General features: G+C 40.0%; 1 protein-coding gene across 1 annotated transcript in view; it reads left to right on the forward strand.

Moving 5' to 3' along the window:
- Window positions 1-14716, forward strand: part of POPDC3 (popeye domain cAMP effector 3) — a 223799-nt gene extending 209083 nt beyond the window's left edge. Inside the window, exon 4 of the mRNA XM_086926707.1 lies at window positions 12366-14716. Coding sequence (XP_086782833.1) covers window positions 12366-12656 — 291 coding nt within the window. The 3' untranslated portion in view covers window positions 12657-14716. The remainder of the gene's footprint in view (window positions 1-12365) is intronic.
- Window positions 14717-15872: the final 1156 nt, after the last annotated feature.

Genomic DNA, 15872 nt, shown 5'->3' on the forward strand with positions numbered 1-15872 from the left:
AAAAATTTCTGTCATAAAATGTCAAATATTTTGCTTGCATAAGAATGATTACAAGGTGAAATGTGGACGGGGGCCTAAGTCCTGTGTCATGATCACAGGTGGTACTACGTTTACCTGCAAAAAAGTTTTGGATATGATTTTGCTGAAACAAAACCTATATTTTTCTTACAAAGTGAATACTTAAAATTTAATTTGCTAGAAAAGATAACCCTTTCCTAAAGATAAAAATCTACACTGATGAAAAATATGTTTAGAAAATTAAAGATAAGATTAGTTTCATCTGTATTTCCGACCGTCATTGCTGCAATCATGGGGATTTGTTTTTCTGCTGCTATATTCTAAGGGATTAGAATCAACTTCAGAGAAAGTAGGATATCTCTTTTGTTTGGATCTGCGTCAAATGTGGGCTGTACTCAATTGCTGGTTATGCTGACTAGTTTGGGAATAAATTACTCAAGAAAATGTGAGTGAATATGTTCTTTATTATAGTTCTTTTCCGATATGGTTTTTATTTTACTGCTCGAGTGATCAACAGTTTGGTCCCCTTGAAGGTCACTGTGATCAGACCTTAAAATTTCCAGAATACTGACTGCCCTTTCGGGCCTTGATGTCAGCATTATTTATTTCTGATATTATTACTTGTCATAGTCTAGGTTTGTTCCCTAAAGTTATTTGTGTTTTGAGTGGCCTCCGCATTTTGATTATTTACATTACCAATTTTTTATTTTTTTTATTTATTTGTGCCTTTTGTAGGTGAGAGTACATGTCTAGAGCACTAATCTACCCTTTCTAGGTTTTAATATTAGCTTACTTACCAAGTGATATTACTGGGTTCCAAGTTTATCCTGCCTGGAAGTTATTTTTGAAACTGTACATTTACATCTAAAATTCTAACCCCTCACTCAAATGTCCACCAAATGTTTGGGTCCATCCCTATGTCCACTCACTGGCCATTTCAGCAAAGCTCTGATGCTCAGACCACATTTTTATGGTTCCAAACTGCAGAGGCAATGCCGACTCGCGCAGTCTTTTTAAACTGCCTAAATGATGTAGGATCAGTAATCACACTTACTATTAGTAATTAAGAATGTGCCAGCAGTCCTTTTTATCTAGTATACTTAATTCTTTTTACCCTTGATCTCTACAGTTACATTTGCTTATCTAAACCACACATTGGCAATTGACTCAGCACGTTTTGTGAAACATTTAGTCCCATAAATGTAAGTAATGAGCCTTGTGGCTCTCTTTTTGTTGTAGTTCCACCCATCTTTTTTTATCAAGTTGACACCTTTCTTGTAGGTATCTTTCCTCCACCATCATTTAAGAAGGCTCTCACATGTGGGTTGTCCACTTGCATGAGTCTCGCTGAGTTTCAGACATGTATCCTTTTCCTAGGACTATGTGAATGGCTGTCCCATTCTTATCTACACCAAATGGTGCGTGTGTGTATTTCTGCTCATTCCTCACTATATTAGTTTTTTCCATCTATTGAAATACTGCTTCACTATTTTTTTCCTTTGGAGGGCTGTGCTTAGTCTCCATATTCTTCAGTCCTGATTATGGCCTGTAAATTCTCAGCAGAGTTGACACATCATCAACATTAAAACAATAGTATAACTTGCCATTAACTGAACTCAGAAATATCATTGTACATCTACACTGTATATGTCAATAATTTATTGGTCCAAGCACATTTGGCATCTGTCACTGGTAATATGATAACATGATCACTGAGCAAGTTTCTTCTTTCTTTAAAAAAATATTAATCCTATGACATAATATGAATTGATGAGGCAACTTTGTTTGCTCAGAATTTTAAGTTGCTCCTCTTTTTAAAATAAACCACAAATGGAAGAAGGATCTTCTGAAGCTCCTCTTTAAAGAACATTACATCAAAATACAATGAAGTAACAGCCTACTTCTGTCCCCAAAACCCAGTTACCTCTTCAATCATTGGTGGGCTGTGTCTTTGCCTTTGACCCTTATGTATGGGTTTGTGCTATGCAAATATCACATATATACATACATTGAACACAAATAGGAATTGATACATAAGGGTTCGGAGTGATTTTAAAAAATGGATGGTTCTTAAAGAGAAATATTTTGAGATCCCCATTTATAGATCTTCAATTGTCTGGCAGTGATCTGTTTACCGAAAGTGCATCCACAGGTGACATTTGAATGTTGAGCAGCTTGTCTTGATGTTGTAGCCCACTCAGCATTCTTTTTTATTTGTGAGGAAAAGATCCCAAAACTAAGATATCTTCCCGTGCTTCAGGGACATTCTTCTATTTTCCTACCCAGCACTACCATGCTTCACATGGCGGTCCAGGGTAAGACAAATCAATGGTGGAAGCTCCACACTACATAGGCTGGCAGATCCACTAAAGTGACCTGGTGGCCCAATGGAAAGTCAAGAATCTCAAGAACTTTCACTTAGGCGAGAACTTTCACTTAGGCAGAACTTTCACTTAGGCAAGATGGCGTTGGCGTGGACAGTCGCTGACTGAGCGCTCTCCTGGAGCCCTGCGTGAGGAACCGTGCATTCGTGCAAAATGGGAGACATAAACCTGCCAGCCTGAATGTTAGGAAATAACTCACAAGGTGGAAAAAGAAAAAAAAGGAAGAAAAACAATCCATTGAAAGGATCGCGAAAGGGGCTGTGGAAAAAAGACTGTTGCCAGCTGACCTTTGATCCTTGAGCTGAACAGATACCTTCAGACACCCGAAGATATCACTGACATTCTCGGATATCGCCGACTGGTGTCTTCTACAGGTGGTCTGAGGGGAAGAAAAGCTTCGTCGGAGGGGAAATAATTGCAGAACCTAAAAAGAGACTGATGCCTGCCCTTTACTCCTAACCCCTAACTCCGTTTCTTGCCTTGGAGCTATCAATCCCTGACTCGGCGATCAGCCTGCTGGAGCTGGGGGCGAGGCAAAAGGCAGAAGGTGAGGAGCGGGGGTGCATTGTGTGGCGGCACTACTTGACCCTCAATGTTTTATCAAGGGAGCATAAGCAGCTTAGGCTGAATGGGGGGGGAAGTGTTTTCTGACACTTCTTCTCCGAGAACCATATTCCGAAGGCTCAGTAACAGTGAGACGCCATCAATCACATGTGCTAATCGGCTTCATGGGCTCTAAAACTTAGCTTCAAAGAGTGCTAAGATTAACGAGTGCTGAAAAAAGAAAAACAAGGAAAAATAAATAAAGAGAAAACCGAGGTGGGGTGTCCTGCTGAAGTTGTCGCTTCTGACCTGTCACATCCTGTCACATCCACCACTTATACAAAGGAGTTAAACAAACAAGATGCAGCAGCGAGTGATATACATTAAATTGTCACAGTGTTAATTGTGATACAAGGACCCCTTTGCTTTCGGCTTTGCTCTGCTGGTTCCATCAGGTTCCATCAGGGTGGCAAGGGAGGCTTTTGAACCCGAGACTTGCAGGGCATTTCCGAGGGGGAAAAGTCTAAATAAAAAAAAAAAATATATATATATATATATCCCAACATCCAACATCCTACATCCTGCAATGCGCGAGAAGCCTCGGTGTCTGAAAAACCAAGAACTCTACTCTCGGCCCCTAGACACCCCTATACGACAGCAAGTGGCGGATGGAGAGATAAAAATCTCTATACCGTGCTCTTTAAACACTGCAAACAAACTTAAGGGGGCCCTCAAGCGCCTACAATCTGACAGGCATCAGGTGCAAACAAAACGAAATTTTGAAAGTGATATCACCATACTCATTCCTCTGTGTCAATTGTACAACAACCGAAACACACAAGGACGGTGCATCACACTGAGTCTCTTGAGAATATTAAAAGAAGTGTCAAAACTTGCTAATTCAGGGCATGGATTAGTCACATTACAACCTGCACAACCAGCCCATACAATATCAATTGAGCGGACTATAGGGAGAGAAGAAATAGGGAAAATGCAGGAAAAGGGTACAGAAAAGGTGGAGAGTATCCAATGTGATCAGATGGAATCACGTGATCAAACTAGAGTGCCTGATCTATTCGATTCACTTAGGTCCCGATCAAACACCCTGGATGTCATGAGCGCCCAATGTTTTGAAGACTCTGAACTGACGAGGAGATACATGAGGCACAAGAACCGGATAATGTTCAATTATTAAAGCCATTACAGCCACTGCAGCAAAGACGAGAGACTAGAGGAACTAAAGCAAGGGAAGTTAAAAATAAGGATCAAGGACAAGTTAAAGGAAAAGATAGAGAAAAGGACAATGAAAAGGAGAAGGACAGAGGAAATAAAAAGGGTCCAGAAAAAGAGAAAAATAAAGACAAAGACAAGGTCAAAGGTGTCATCCAGAGCTGCAGTGACCAACACGGAGACCACGAAAAATCTAAAAAGGAAAAGAAGAATGATATGTATGCAGTCAAAATTAATGACATAGAAACAGGGAAAAGGAAAGATAAAGCCAAGGAGAGTTACAAGGAGAAGGAGAGAGAGAAAGACATTGTAGACACAGAAGAGCTGGAACTAATGGCAAAAAAAGCAAAACGGCTACAAACTATCAAGGATTTGAAAGCAAATGCAAAAGCAACTTTGCCTGGGCAATCAACTACTTCACAGCCTAGCATATTAAACATCTTTAGCCCACTGCCCAAAGCTGGGGTAAATAAAGGGCCAAGCCAAGAGCTAGTGGTCCAGGACCTAACGATAAAGAACGGGACAACCCAAAAATCTGCTCTGGGGATGAATCCTCATGCAACATCGAATACCCGAATGGACAAATTGCCTTTACCAGAAACGGATTCACATTCAGACGAATCTGAAGCAGATATATATGAAACTGGCATATCAACTTCTAGTGAGGCTAGTGATGTAAATAAAGAACAAGAACAAGAAGTATCAACCCAGGAAATATCAGGTCGTTCAGACACAAGGAACATAAGCAATCTTGGGCAAGGGAACACACCAAGGAAAAAACTAGAGAAAAGAAGAATAAGGAATAAAAGATTAAATAAAAGTACCTATGAAGAAACAACCGATCAAGGAAGTAACCCAGAATCCATCAATCCCCGAAAAAACTCAAAATCCAAAAATAAATTAAAGGGGGAAAAGATACTGGCTCAAGAATGCGAGGAGGATCCAACTGGGGACATCTCTCAATTCGATGAAGCGGATGAGCCGTCACTGAAAGATATATTATGCTCAATAAAAAAACTCCACAAAGATGTTAAAATGGAAACCCAAAAGCATCATTCAGCCATCCAACAACTGCAAGGCGCTGTAAATAAAGTGGGAAGTACATGTATAGAGATTTCCGAAAGAATGGTGTCAGTCGAATCACGAACCGACCATCTTGAGAACGAGGTTACCTACCTTCAGAGGAAGGAAAAAAAACAAGAAGGAATCATACAGGATCTATTGATAAAGGTCGAGGAACAAGAGAATAGATCAAGACGAAACAATCTGCGCTTCCTGGGGCTCGCAGAAGGCGTCGAGGAAAACGACCCCAGGGGGTACGTAATTAGACTTCTGAAATCAGCCCTTCCTGTACTTCAAAACTGGGATTTAGAGAAAGAAGTTCAACGAGCCCATCGGTTCCCCCTCACTCAGTCTAAGAAACCACAGATTCAACCTAAATTTCCAAGGGCAATACTGGTGTTTTTTGGAAACTTTCTACTTCGTGATACTATCTACGACTTAGCGCGTCCCACAAGCAAGAGAAAATACAACGGCTCAACATTTTTTGTGAGACCAGATTTTGCCCACGCCACCGTTGAAAGGAGGTGGAGGCTGAGACAGCTATTTTCTCCTTTTGAGCAAATTGGCGCTAAAGTGTTTTTACAGAACCCTGCTCGACTGAAAGTAATTTTTAGGGGAGCAACTCGCAGTTTCATCAGCAAAATACAGGCTGAAAATTACCTTAAAGAGATCTCAGAGACTGCAAAAGACAATACCAGAAAATGATTAAGAACTATATTTTCTCTTAAGATGTGGATTGGATAATAAGTTAAAATTCTTTATATCAATATTAGGTGTAGAACTTTTGTTTGGTCATAGACTTTCTCCCAATTTAATTATAATAATCACGTGGGGCTAAGGGGGGGAGTGCACTGAGGCGTACTGCTCAACGGACGCCCACACCTGGATCCGGCTGGACCCAGGATGCCTCAAAGGGGGGGGAGGGGAAAGGGGCACAGGACAGAATACAGGGAAAAGGACTGGGACATATCAAAACAAGGAAATTATACAAAAGGAACTCAAGTTACATGGAAGGGAAACAAGGGCAGTATTCACGTTTAAAGCATTAATCTTGGTTATACTAAACAGCTGGATCTGGCAAAAACTAGACAAAAACTTAAAGGCAGCGATAATGGTACTAGTAGCAAGGGTGGTAATGAGGGTAGAAAAGAAATGTTATCTCTTCAGTCTAAAAGGCTCAGGAATAATAAAGAGTAAAGATGAGCTCAAAAGTTAAGGTGTTAACAATGAATGTATGTGGGCTGAACGATAGGCTGAAAAGACAAAAGGTAGCTTTATTAATCAAAAACACCCAGGCAGAATTTATATGTTTACAAGAGACACACATAGAAGGTAACAAGTCTTTCTTGTTGGAACAATTGGGGCTGCACGTGCTGGCATATTCAAAACATGGGGCAAAGGTCAGGGGAGTGGCCATTTTAACTAAATTACCTAATGTTAACACTAGGAAGAAACTAGAAGATCCGTGGGGCAGGTGGGCCCTGATTGAGTGTCTGATCGGAGAAGCCTGGATCACTTTGGGGTCCGTCTATGGGTCAACGGAGGATGACCCTGAAGTATTCGAGTTCCTAGATATAGAACTGGCTACCTGGGCACCAAGAATGATCCTAGCAGGAGATTTCAACATTGACGGGGCGTCAGGTTTGGGACTGAATAATAGGGGCCTATACCAAGGAAGGAAAAAGAGGGTGTGCAGAGCAATTCGAAGTATGGCCAGTAACAATGCCTTTATGGATGTCTGGGAAGAGCTTAAAGTGGGCGAGGACGGCTTTACTTACTACTCGGCCCCCCATAGGAAGTGTGTCCGTTTGGATTACTTCTTCACCTCCGGATTACCTTCAAACACCCTCACGATAGCGAGGCTACCCCGTATTCTGTCTGATCATAACCCCCTATTATTGACAATAACGGGTAGCGGGCTTAAAAGACAGGCTATATCATGGACATTTGAAAGGGAACTCCTGACGGATATAGATTATATTACACACATGCACGCTTGGATAAAGGGCTTCTGGGATATCAACAGAGGGAGTACTAATCCAGAAAATGATTGGGATACCTTTAAAGCAGGGGTGCGAGGTGAAACACTGAGTTTCAGCCTAGCCAAACAGAAAAAGGAGAAAGCCAAGGTAGATCAAGTAAACAGCGATCTGTTGAAAGCAGAGCAGAGACTGGAACAGGCTATTACTGAGGGGTGGGAGCTGGAACAATATTTAATTGAGACCATGATGGCTAAAGCGGAAGCAGAAGAGACTATAGCAATAAAATCAGCTAAGATTTACAATGCTAAGAGAGAGCAATGCTATGAATACAGCGAAAGGGTAGGGCAAACACTTGCAACACGCACGAGACAGAGGATGGCAAAAGGTGAAATTAAAGAGATAAGAGACAGCGGGGGCAATATGGTTTCAGATAGGGAAGGCATCCTCGGGGTCTTTAGGGAGTTCTATAGCAAGCTTTATGAGGAGGAGCAGGACAGGGATCCTGCCGATATTCAGAGGTACCTGCAAGACCTACCAATTAAAACCCTACAGGAGATAGATAGGGACTCTCTCGAGATCTGCTTAGAGGCAGAAGAGATTAAGGAGGCTATACTCAGCCTACCCTCCGGAAAGGCTGCTGGGCCGGATTTGATACCCGGGGAATTTTACAAAGTGTTTTCTGCATCAATTATCTCAGAGCTAGTCAGGACACTTAGGGAGGCACAGGTGGGGCATTCTATACCAGCCAGCTGGGCAGGGGCAGATATTGTTATAATCCTTAAAAAAGGGAAACCCCCCGCAGAGCCCGGATCATACCGCCCGATTACACTGATTAATGCTGACCTAAAAATCTTCTCTAAAACATTAGCGAACAGACTTGCTAGGGTAATAGAGCAACTAGTAAGTATTAATCAGCATGGCTTTATTCCACACAGAGGAACTACACTCCATGTTAGAAAAATGATCATGCTATTTGATGTAAAAGGGGCGGAGGAGAAACCTATGGCAGCTATGTTACTAGATGCCGAAAAGGCCTTCGATCGTGTGGCGTGGGAATTCCTGTGGGCAGTATTAAGGAAAGGGAGAATCGGAGAAGGATTCATAAAATCAATACAATCATTGTATGTAGGACCAACGGCGTGTGTAAGGGTGAATGCAAGCCGCACTACCCCATTTAGAATTACACGGGGCACACGACAGGGGTGCCCATGCTCACCCCTGCTCTTTGCACTTTACATAGACCCATTAATTAAGAAATTGGAGCTAAATGATGGAATTAGGCCGCTAGACACTAAGATGGGGCTGATTAAGGTACTAGCATACGCAGATGATATTGCGATTATCACACCCTCACCATCAGAGGCCATCAGTAAAATAGAACAGGAGGCGGAGCAATTTGGGCGGGTCGCGGAGTACGCACTAAATAAAACTAAGACACAAATCATAAAGAACATATATGCAACATGCACGGATTCACGGGTGGTGGCTGAGGGGGTTTATCTAGGAATAACAATCACGGCTGACCTGGGCAATCTAGTGGACTTAAACACTTCTCCTATCATCGCGAAAGCGAAGAAGGATTTGGATAGGGTACATAATCTGCACATGTCTATAGTTGGCAGGGTAAATTATATTAAAATGAATCTCCTCCCGAAATTTTTATATATATTTAGAACTATACCTCTATTTTTTAGCCCACTTTTGTTTGGTAGAATAGAGCTCATAATAAACCGGTTTATTTGGTCACAGGGCAAAACAAGAAGGGCACTAAAATATATGGCAATACCAAGAGAGAGGGGGGGTGGGCACTACCCGATCTGAGACTCTATTACTGGGCAGCAGTGTTGCAGCAAATAACGGGCCTTATTGGCGGGGCCGAGATGGAAGAAGAATTCTATACCGGCTCGTTAGAGATCTTCGGTTTGATTTTAGGCGAGGAGGCACAGAATGTGTTCCTGAGATATACTGAACCGAGTTACTTCAAGAGAACCAGATTCAAGACCCTGGAGGCAGCCTATAAGGTGTGGAAGGCATTTAAAAAGAGCTTTGGACTGGGTAGATACCATGCATACACTAGGTTAGGGAATGATCCCACATTACCCCCAGAGATCTTTGCTGATACTGTTTTCAAGGAACCGGGACGGTTAGGAGTGAAAAGAATGGGGGATTTGATAGGCCCGCTAGGAGTGCGCCAATTCTCAGAGATACTGAGAAAATTTGGGGTCAGTACAAGGACGTTTTTTAAGTATTTGCAGACAAGAAGCTTATTGGCTGGAAAGAGAGGAGGACCTCTAGGATTTGGGACAATAGAATATTACAAATAATAGAAGGGGGACACAGCTGCACGATAAAAAGGTTCTATGCCGAACTTATAGCACACAGGGGAGATGACTTGGGTAAATTTGAAGCAAAATGGATGGATGCGCTAGGGATTCGGGAGGGGATCTTTGAGAAGTCATTGCGGATGGGACAGGAGGTTCTCCGCTCTTCTTCATTGCAAACCCAGCACTATAAGACCTTGTACAAGCTATACTACACCCCAGCCAGAATTGCACAGTGGGGGGGGCACACAAGGCATAACATGCCCAAGATGCGACAGCCAGGAGGCAGACATAGCTCACATGTTTGGCGAATGCCCGAACCTAGTTCCTCTGATAAAAGAAATCGAAGGGTTTTTAGATAGATCACTGAATTGTAAGTTAACAATGACACCCCAAGTAATATTAATGGGATTGGACGGGATTGGAGAACAACCACAGTTGGAGAACTTTCTGTTCGTAGCTATGGCAGTATTTCGTCTATGCATAGCTTCAGCATGGCGAGACAAGCTCCCCCCACTATGCAGCAATGGTTGGCCAGGCTTTTGTATATATACAACATGGAAAAAGCGCTATACGCCAGAAAAGGGAAGAATGCTAGATCCCTAGGTCTGCAGATCTGGAAACCAATAACAGATTGGAAGAATAGGGTGGCAGGGAACTTAGAACTTCCATAGGGCCTCAGGGCGGGTGTATAATGCAATCAGGAATATTATTCTAGCTGTATACATAGGGTTATGTTTGGTTATTCGCCCTTCAAGGGGTTTCTACCAGTTGTTTTTAATAATGCACTAGCTTACCCAGTATAATTTGCCAGTCTGAATTATTGTAAATTGTAACTTGAGATATAGTAATGTCATGGAAAAAAACGAAACTTGATTGTATTCTTTTGCTATTTTTCATGTCCTGTGCAGGGGGGGGGGAGGAGTTAAGGGAAAAAACGTTGTAAAAAATTTTTTTTTGAATAAAAACATTAAAAAAAAAAAAGGAAAGTCAAGAATCTCTGACAGCAGAGTCAGCTGAGGCTCCATTATCAGAAACAGGGTGGCTTCCCCACCTCTAAATGAGGCAGAAGGACCACAGATTTTTCCGGGAAGGCGCCCCACCAATTTCAGGTCGGGAAACCCAGAAGCATCCTTTTTGCATTTCTATCCTCTATCTCACAAATTTAAATACGTTAAAAAAATTATTTCCAGATAGATTCAGCGTAACACAAATCTAAATGTACATTAATGTAACATATGGTATGCCCTTTTTTTATTGTCATACCGGTTATGATTCAAAAACTAGATCTTGGAGTTTACTTCTTTGTTCACACTAAGGAGCTCCTGAAAGAAGTTGTAAATTTGAAGATGTTTACAGAAATATTGTCTGACTTAACATAATATTTATTGAATATCATCTACAAAAATATCATCTAATAATATTTAGGATACAATATTGATTTAAGAAATCATTCTGACAATTATATTTTGATACAACATCTCAGAGAACTCCGTTTTCAGTAATGGAAACCCCCTGCAAAATAGTTTTGTGTTTCAAATATTTGTTTTGTTAGTGTTGTAATTAGAAAATACATTGTAAGATTCAAGACATCTCATAATAAGAAATGCACATTTTTTTTTTTTAAATAACTGGTTTATGTTTGAAACAACTGCTGCTATGGGGGCTGTACGATGCGAACAGAAAAGGGGATATTTTACAATATTTAAAAAATATATGTAAATGTGTACGCATTTTGGTTTTGCTGCCAGAAAAAAGGCACATTCTTTCTTTGTGAATATATCCCTAAACCTGTATCTACCAGAAGAAATGTGATATTGAAGGGAACTAGGCATTCATATGAAAGTGTAAAAGTATTAAACACCTTTCAGTGCAACAGAGGATGGGTAACACTGAAACAGGTACATTAATCATTAGATTAAAAAGTGTTTCTCCAAAGAAAAAATGGTGAACATCCGAGTTGATCTTCATTTGTAAGATGGTGATGTTAACAGTCGTGCTTGAATTAAAAGTTGATGGAATAATAATAGATTTGAGCCCAAATTACAAGTTTGGTGTACTTAGGTGTGGGGATGCCGATTGGCCAGAAGTAACGTGCTTGGCGGTACACCTGCACTTAACTATGCCTATTACAAGTAACTCCTCAATGAAATAAGGGACAACCGCTGACCATGTGTTCCCTGTGGATTTTACACGAAGTAAAGTGCTTTAGTAGTGGCGGAGGAGAAGGTAGGATGTGACCTTGCATGGGGGAGCACTAAATGCTCCGCCAAGCCTTATAGAGTTGGGCAGGGACCTGGTCCAGACTGCACTTGCAGTCAAATCTCAAAGTGAATTTAACAACTGGTAAAATCATGTCCGATTTTTCTGCACCTGGGGTGATTTTCCTAACCACCCTGGGTACGATCCTTCCCTGCTCGTAATCAGGGCCTTGTTGCTGAAATGGCATATTCTGTCTCACCCAGATGCTCCATATCCCTTCCAATGTGCGACCCACAAAACCTGCATGGTGAACGAAGTAATTGTGGTAGGCAAGAGGAAACAATGAAAAAGGATGGATTAAATATGTTTAGAAAGTGAAATAAGCCAGCAATTTCAGTGAGAAACCAGAAAAACATTAAGATACAATCTATTAGAGGTTTGCAGCTGGTACCATAACATCAAGCACTGTAAATACCCATTTTCAATATTTCAATGTTTCAAACACATCTTGATTTCTTCAATTCTTACATTCCGTAGAGCATATATGAACTTTCAAAAATATAATTCTTAACCATGTGGCACTGCATTAGAAATAATTCCATGTCTAATATCCTATTTTGCAGGTGACCCTCATAGCAGATACAGACTGTCGATATATTGCATGGAGGAGAAAGAAACTGTACTTGCTCTTTGCAAAACACCGCTTCATTTCACGGCTCTTTTCGATTTTGATCCGAAGTGACATTGCAGACAAACTTTATGCCTTGAATGACAAGGTTCACGTGGGGAAGGGACTACGATTCGACATCAGGCTACCCAACTTCTACCATGTAGCAGTACCGGATTCGACTGATCATCACTTAAAAGAACAATTGCACAACAGTTCACCAAGGCAAAGCACACCCCTTCTTTGACTTGCTGCTCCTCAGTTCTGCCACCATTAATCCCAGCTTTTAATGGGAAACCTGAACAATCAGCATCATTGGATATTAATTCAGGGTGAATACAATGCTGAATTGAAGTGTTATGTGTCATATTCCTGTTTGGGATATGCTTGGACGTACTGTAAATTAGTTTACTTTTCATTCTCTCGTCTGTTTACCATCTGAGATAATGTAGCAATTGAGTACAATTATTGATTTTAATTTCAGGATTTCAGGGTTTATCCCTGATAGATATTCATGAAAAGCAATGAGTAGATACAAAGTTAATGTTAAGGTTATGTTTACTGGGATTGGAAAAATACATGGATTTTATTATTCCGAAGTTTTGAGTGAAGTAATGCTGGGTACAGGAAGTCTTAACCTCACAAAAATTGGCAGATGGTGCTCATCCCAGGCATCAGTGCCTCTTTCTGCACATTTCATTAACGGGAGAGTTTGATACAGTTATTGAATGCATATTATTATACAGTTCCCTAAAGAATTTCTCTGTGACTTTGTCATGGCTAAAATAAGGAAGGAATTGGTTATTTTTACTACCACCTTTCTAAATTGTGTAGCCTTTTCACAGGTATGCAGATTTTATTTTTTGCACCTAGAAAATACCGAGCAATTAAGGTGATGAAGTATCATCTGTTTGAATATTTTTGATTGCCTCATTTTCATCACATTGACAACTGAAAAAGTATGGACTATTATTAAGAAGCCAATTCATTGTGTACTTTTGTCACACAAAGTTTTGTTAACAGTTGCCAGTAGTGGTACATTGTTAACACGTTAAATATTTATTTTGGTATAGCAAGCTCAATTTTTGGTAGACCAATGACAGGAAGAGACATTCAATGTCAGGGTTTTTTCTTTGTTTTTCTGAGAGCTTAATCAGTTCAGATTTGAAGTCATTGTGCCTGGTAATCCATCTTCAACTACTGAAAAATTAGTGGCTAGGACAAATTCATGAATTTGCTGCATCCAAATACCTGAGAGAGATAGTACTTACCAACTCTATTTCTCCTTTTCAAGACAATCGAAGCTGAGTTTTGAGAAGTTACACTAACTTAGCAGTACGGTTGAGGACTGCATTACAGCTGAACCGCTTCATTCATCTTCATGTAATTTTGCATTTTCTAAAAGGCTCGTCTTATGTGCCTAAAAGTCTGGCATGGTACCATACCAGTTTGATGGGTTCTCTCTTTTACTAGTAAAATGTAGCCCCTAGAAAGATTTAGATGCTAAGGGAAACAAACTCATAATATGTGAATGGTGAGTCTATTTGAAATCATTCAATAAGAAATCATCCTGCAGAACATCTCTTCACATTTATTGGTGGACAGAATAGTACACAGAGGTTTGTTTTAAGAGTTTGACCTCATTTTATCGATGCATTTTGTTTTAAACAGGTAATTTCAAGGGTGTGTGCATTACTTTGCATCTGGTGATCACCTGAAATTGCAAAGATATTACATAGGAATATAGATGTAACAAACAGAACACAATGAACATGAAATACGGGAATTTGCAGAAATAGTATGTGCATACTGCCAAGTATTACCTACTGTATTTACCACATTTTATGATATTTAATTGTTTTTAGAGGTAAAATCTATTTTTCTGATGTTCATCAGTTGGGCTTCGAAAATAGTACGCACTCATCCGACTTCAAACAAAAATCTAATGAAAGGTACTTATTCTGCAGTAGTAAATACATCCTGAAATACAATATATTTTTCAACGTGCTTGCCAAACCAAGGTTTTAAAATCATACATTTCAGTCTTAACATTATTTAAACATTATACCAATGACTTTATGCGAAACCTAGTGCTGCAGGTCTTATTTTGTGTTCATTTTAACATCTTAGATTTGTAGCAAAAAGAATGTGTTGTTCTTTCCTCTAGAGGAGGAATGAGTTTGATAAATTGCATCAGGATAACCCATTCATATCAATAAAGTGAATTCGAAATGTCAACTCCTATTCTTCATTGTATTTTATGATCCATCCCCTTTTGATAAGCTGTTTTTGCATCATGTTAATAAAACCGAAGCACTATCACAGTCGAGATTTTGTGTTATTTTGCATTTTTATCATACTAGCTCAATCAAGAATACAAATCTTAAACAGTTATGTCATAATGCGCATCTTTATCCAGGAATGTATTGACTTTTTCATTGTTTAGAAAAGAAACTCATTCGGAAAAAAGTGTCTGAAAAGGTTGTCATAGTAATTTATCACAAACTATGAGATAATGGAATGACAGCTTTAGTAATGTGTTGTAACCTTTTCCTTTTTCAGAATTTAATTGTTAGTGGACATATCTAAAGGGGAATGGAGGAATTTGAGTAGGAAGATTTTCTGTGAGGATCACTTACATGAACATGCCAATGTTGTGCTCTTTCCATTGGCTTGCCACTTTGCTGCTTGGTTCTGGTGGTTGTTGGTCCAGTGTCAAGCAGTGCATCACATAAAGCAATGCCACCTTTGCATATAGAGATTCTTATTGTTGTTTTTTGTCACCCGCAATGATGATTAAAAAGATATAAATTGTGTCAATGTGGTTGAAATGTGAAAAGGCTGAATGGTTGGTATTTTTTTAAACATGTTTTCAAATGAGCTTTTCAGAGTTAACATTTATTGTGATTTGGCCCAACTTTTCATATTTTTTTATTTGTTTGTCGTAACTTAGTATGCACTTTAAAGCACTTGGTGCTACAAAAAATGCATTAGAACTATATAGCTTGCCTTTTTTTTCTCCCCTAAGTAGAAGATTATGACTAGTAATTGTGTGCTGAGGACAGTAGATAATACCACCAATCACCCTCGTTTATTAGACCTTGTATATTTGTGGGACATGGTTCTGCTAGATTTGAAAAGGGAATGTGACCGCTTGGTGATGACAAGTTAGAAGGAGTACTATTGCCTGCACTAATTTTTGATTACACTTAAGGGCTGCAGAGACACAATAGATATCTAGACTTCCTTTTATCACCCTTGTTTTGATGTCCATTTAGGAGGACCTGAGAAAGGCACATTTTCATTCTGCAAGTGAGCACTTGAAACGCACCTCAGCTTCCACAGTTTATCTTATGTGCTTGGGATTTACATCGCTGTGCCATTTTAGCCTTTAGGATCATCCTCCATTCACACATCTTCCACAAAAGTCACCCACCCCTTCTGGTTAATTATCAAAGTATAT

This window comes from Lissotriton vulgaris, chromosome 6 (assembly GCF_964263255.1).
Source record: "Lissotriton vulgaris chromosome 6, aLisVul1.2, whole genome shotgun sequence".
NCBI lineage: Eukaryota > Metazoa > Chordata > Amphibia > Caudata > Salamandridae > Lissotriton > Lissotriton vulgaris.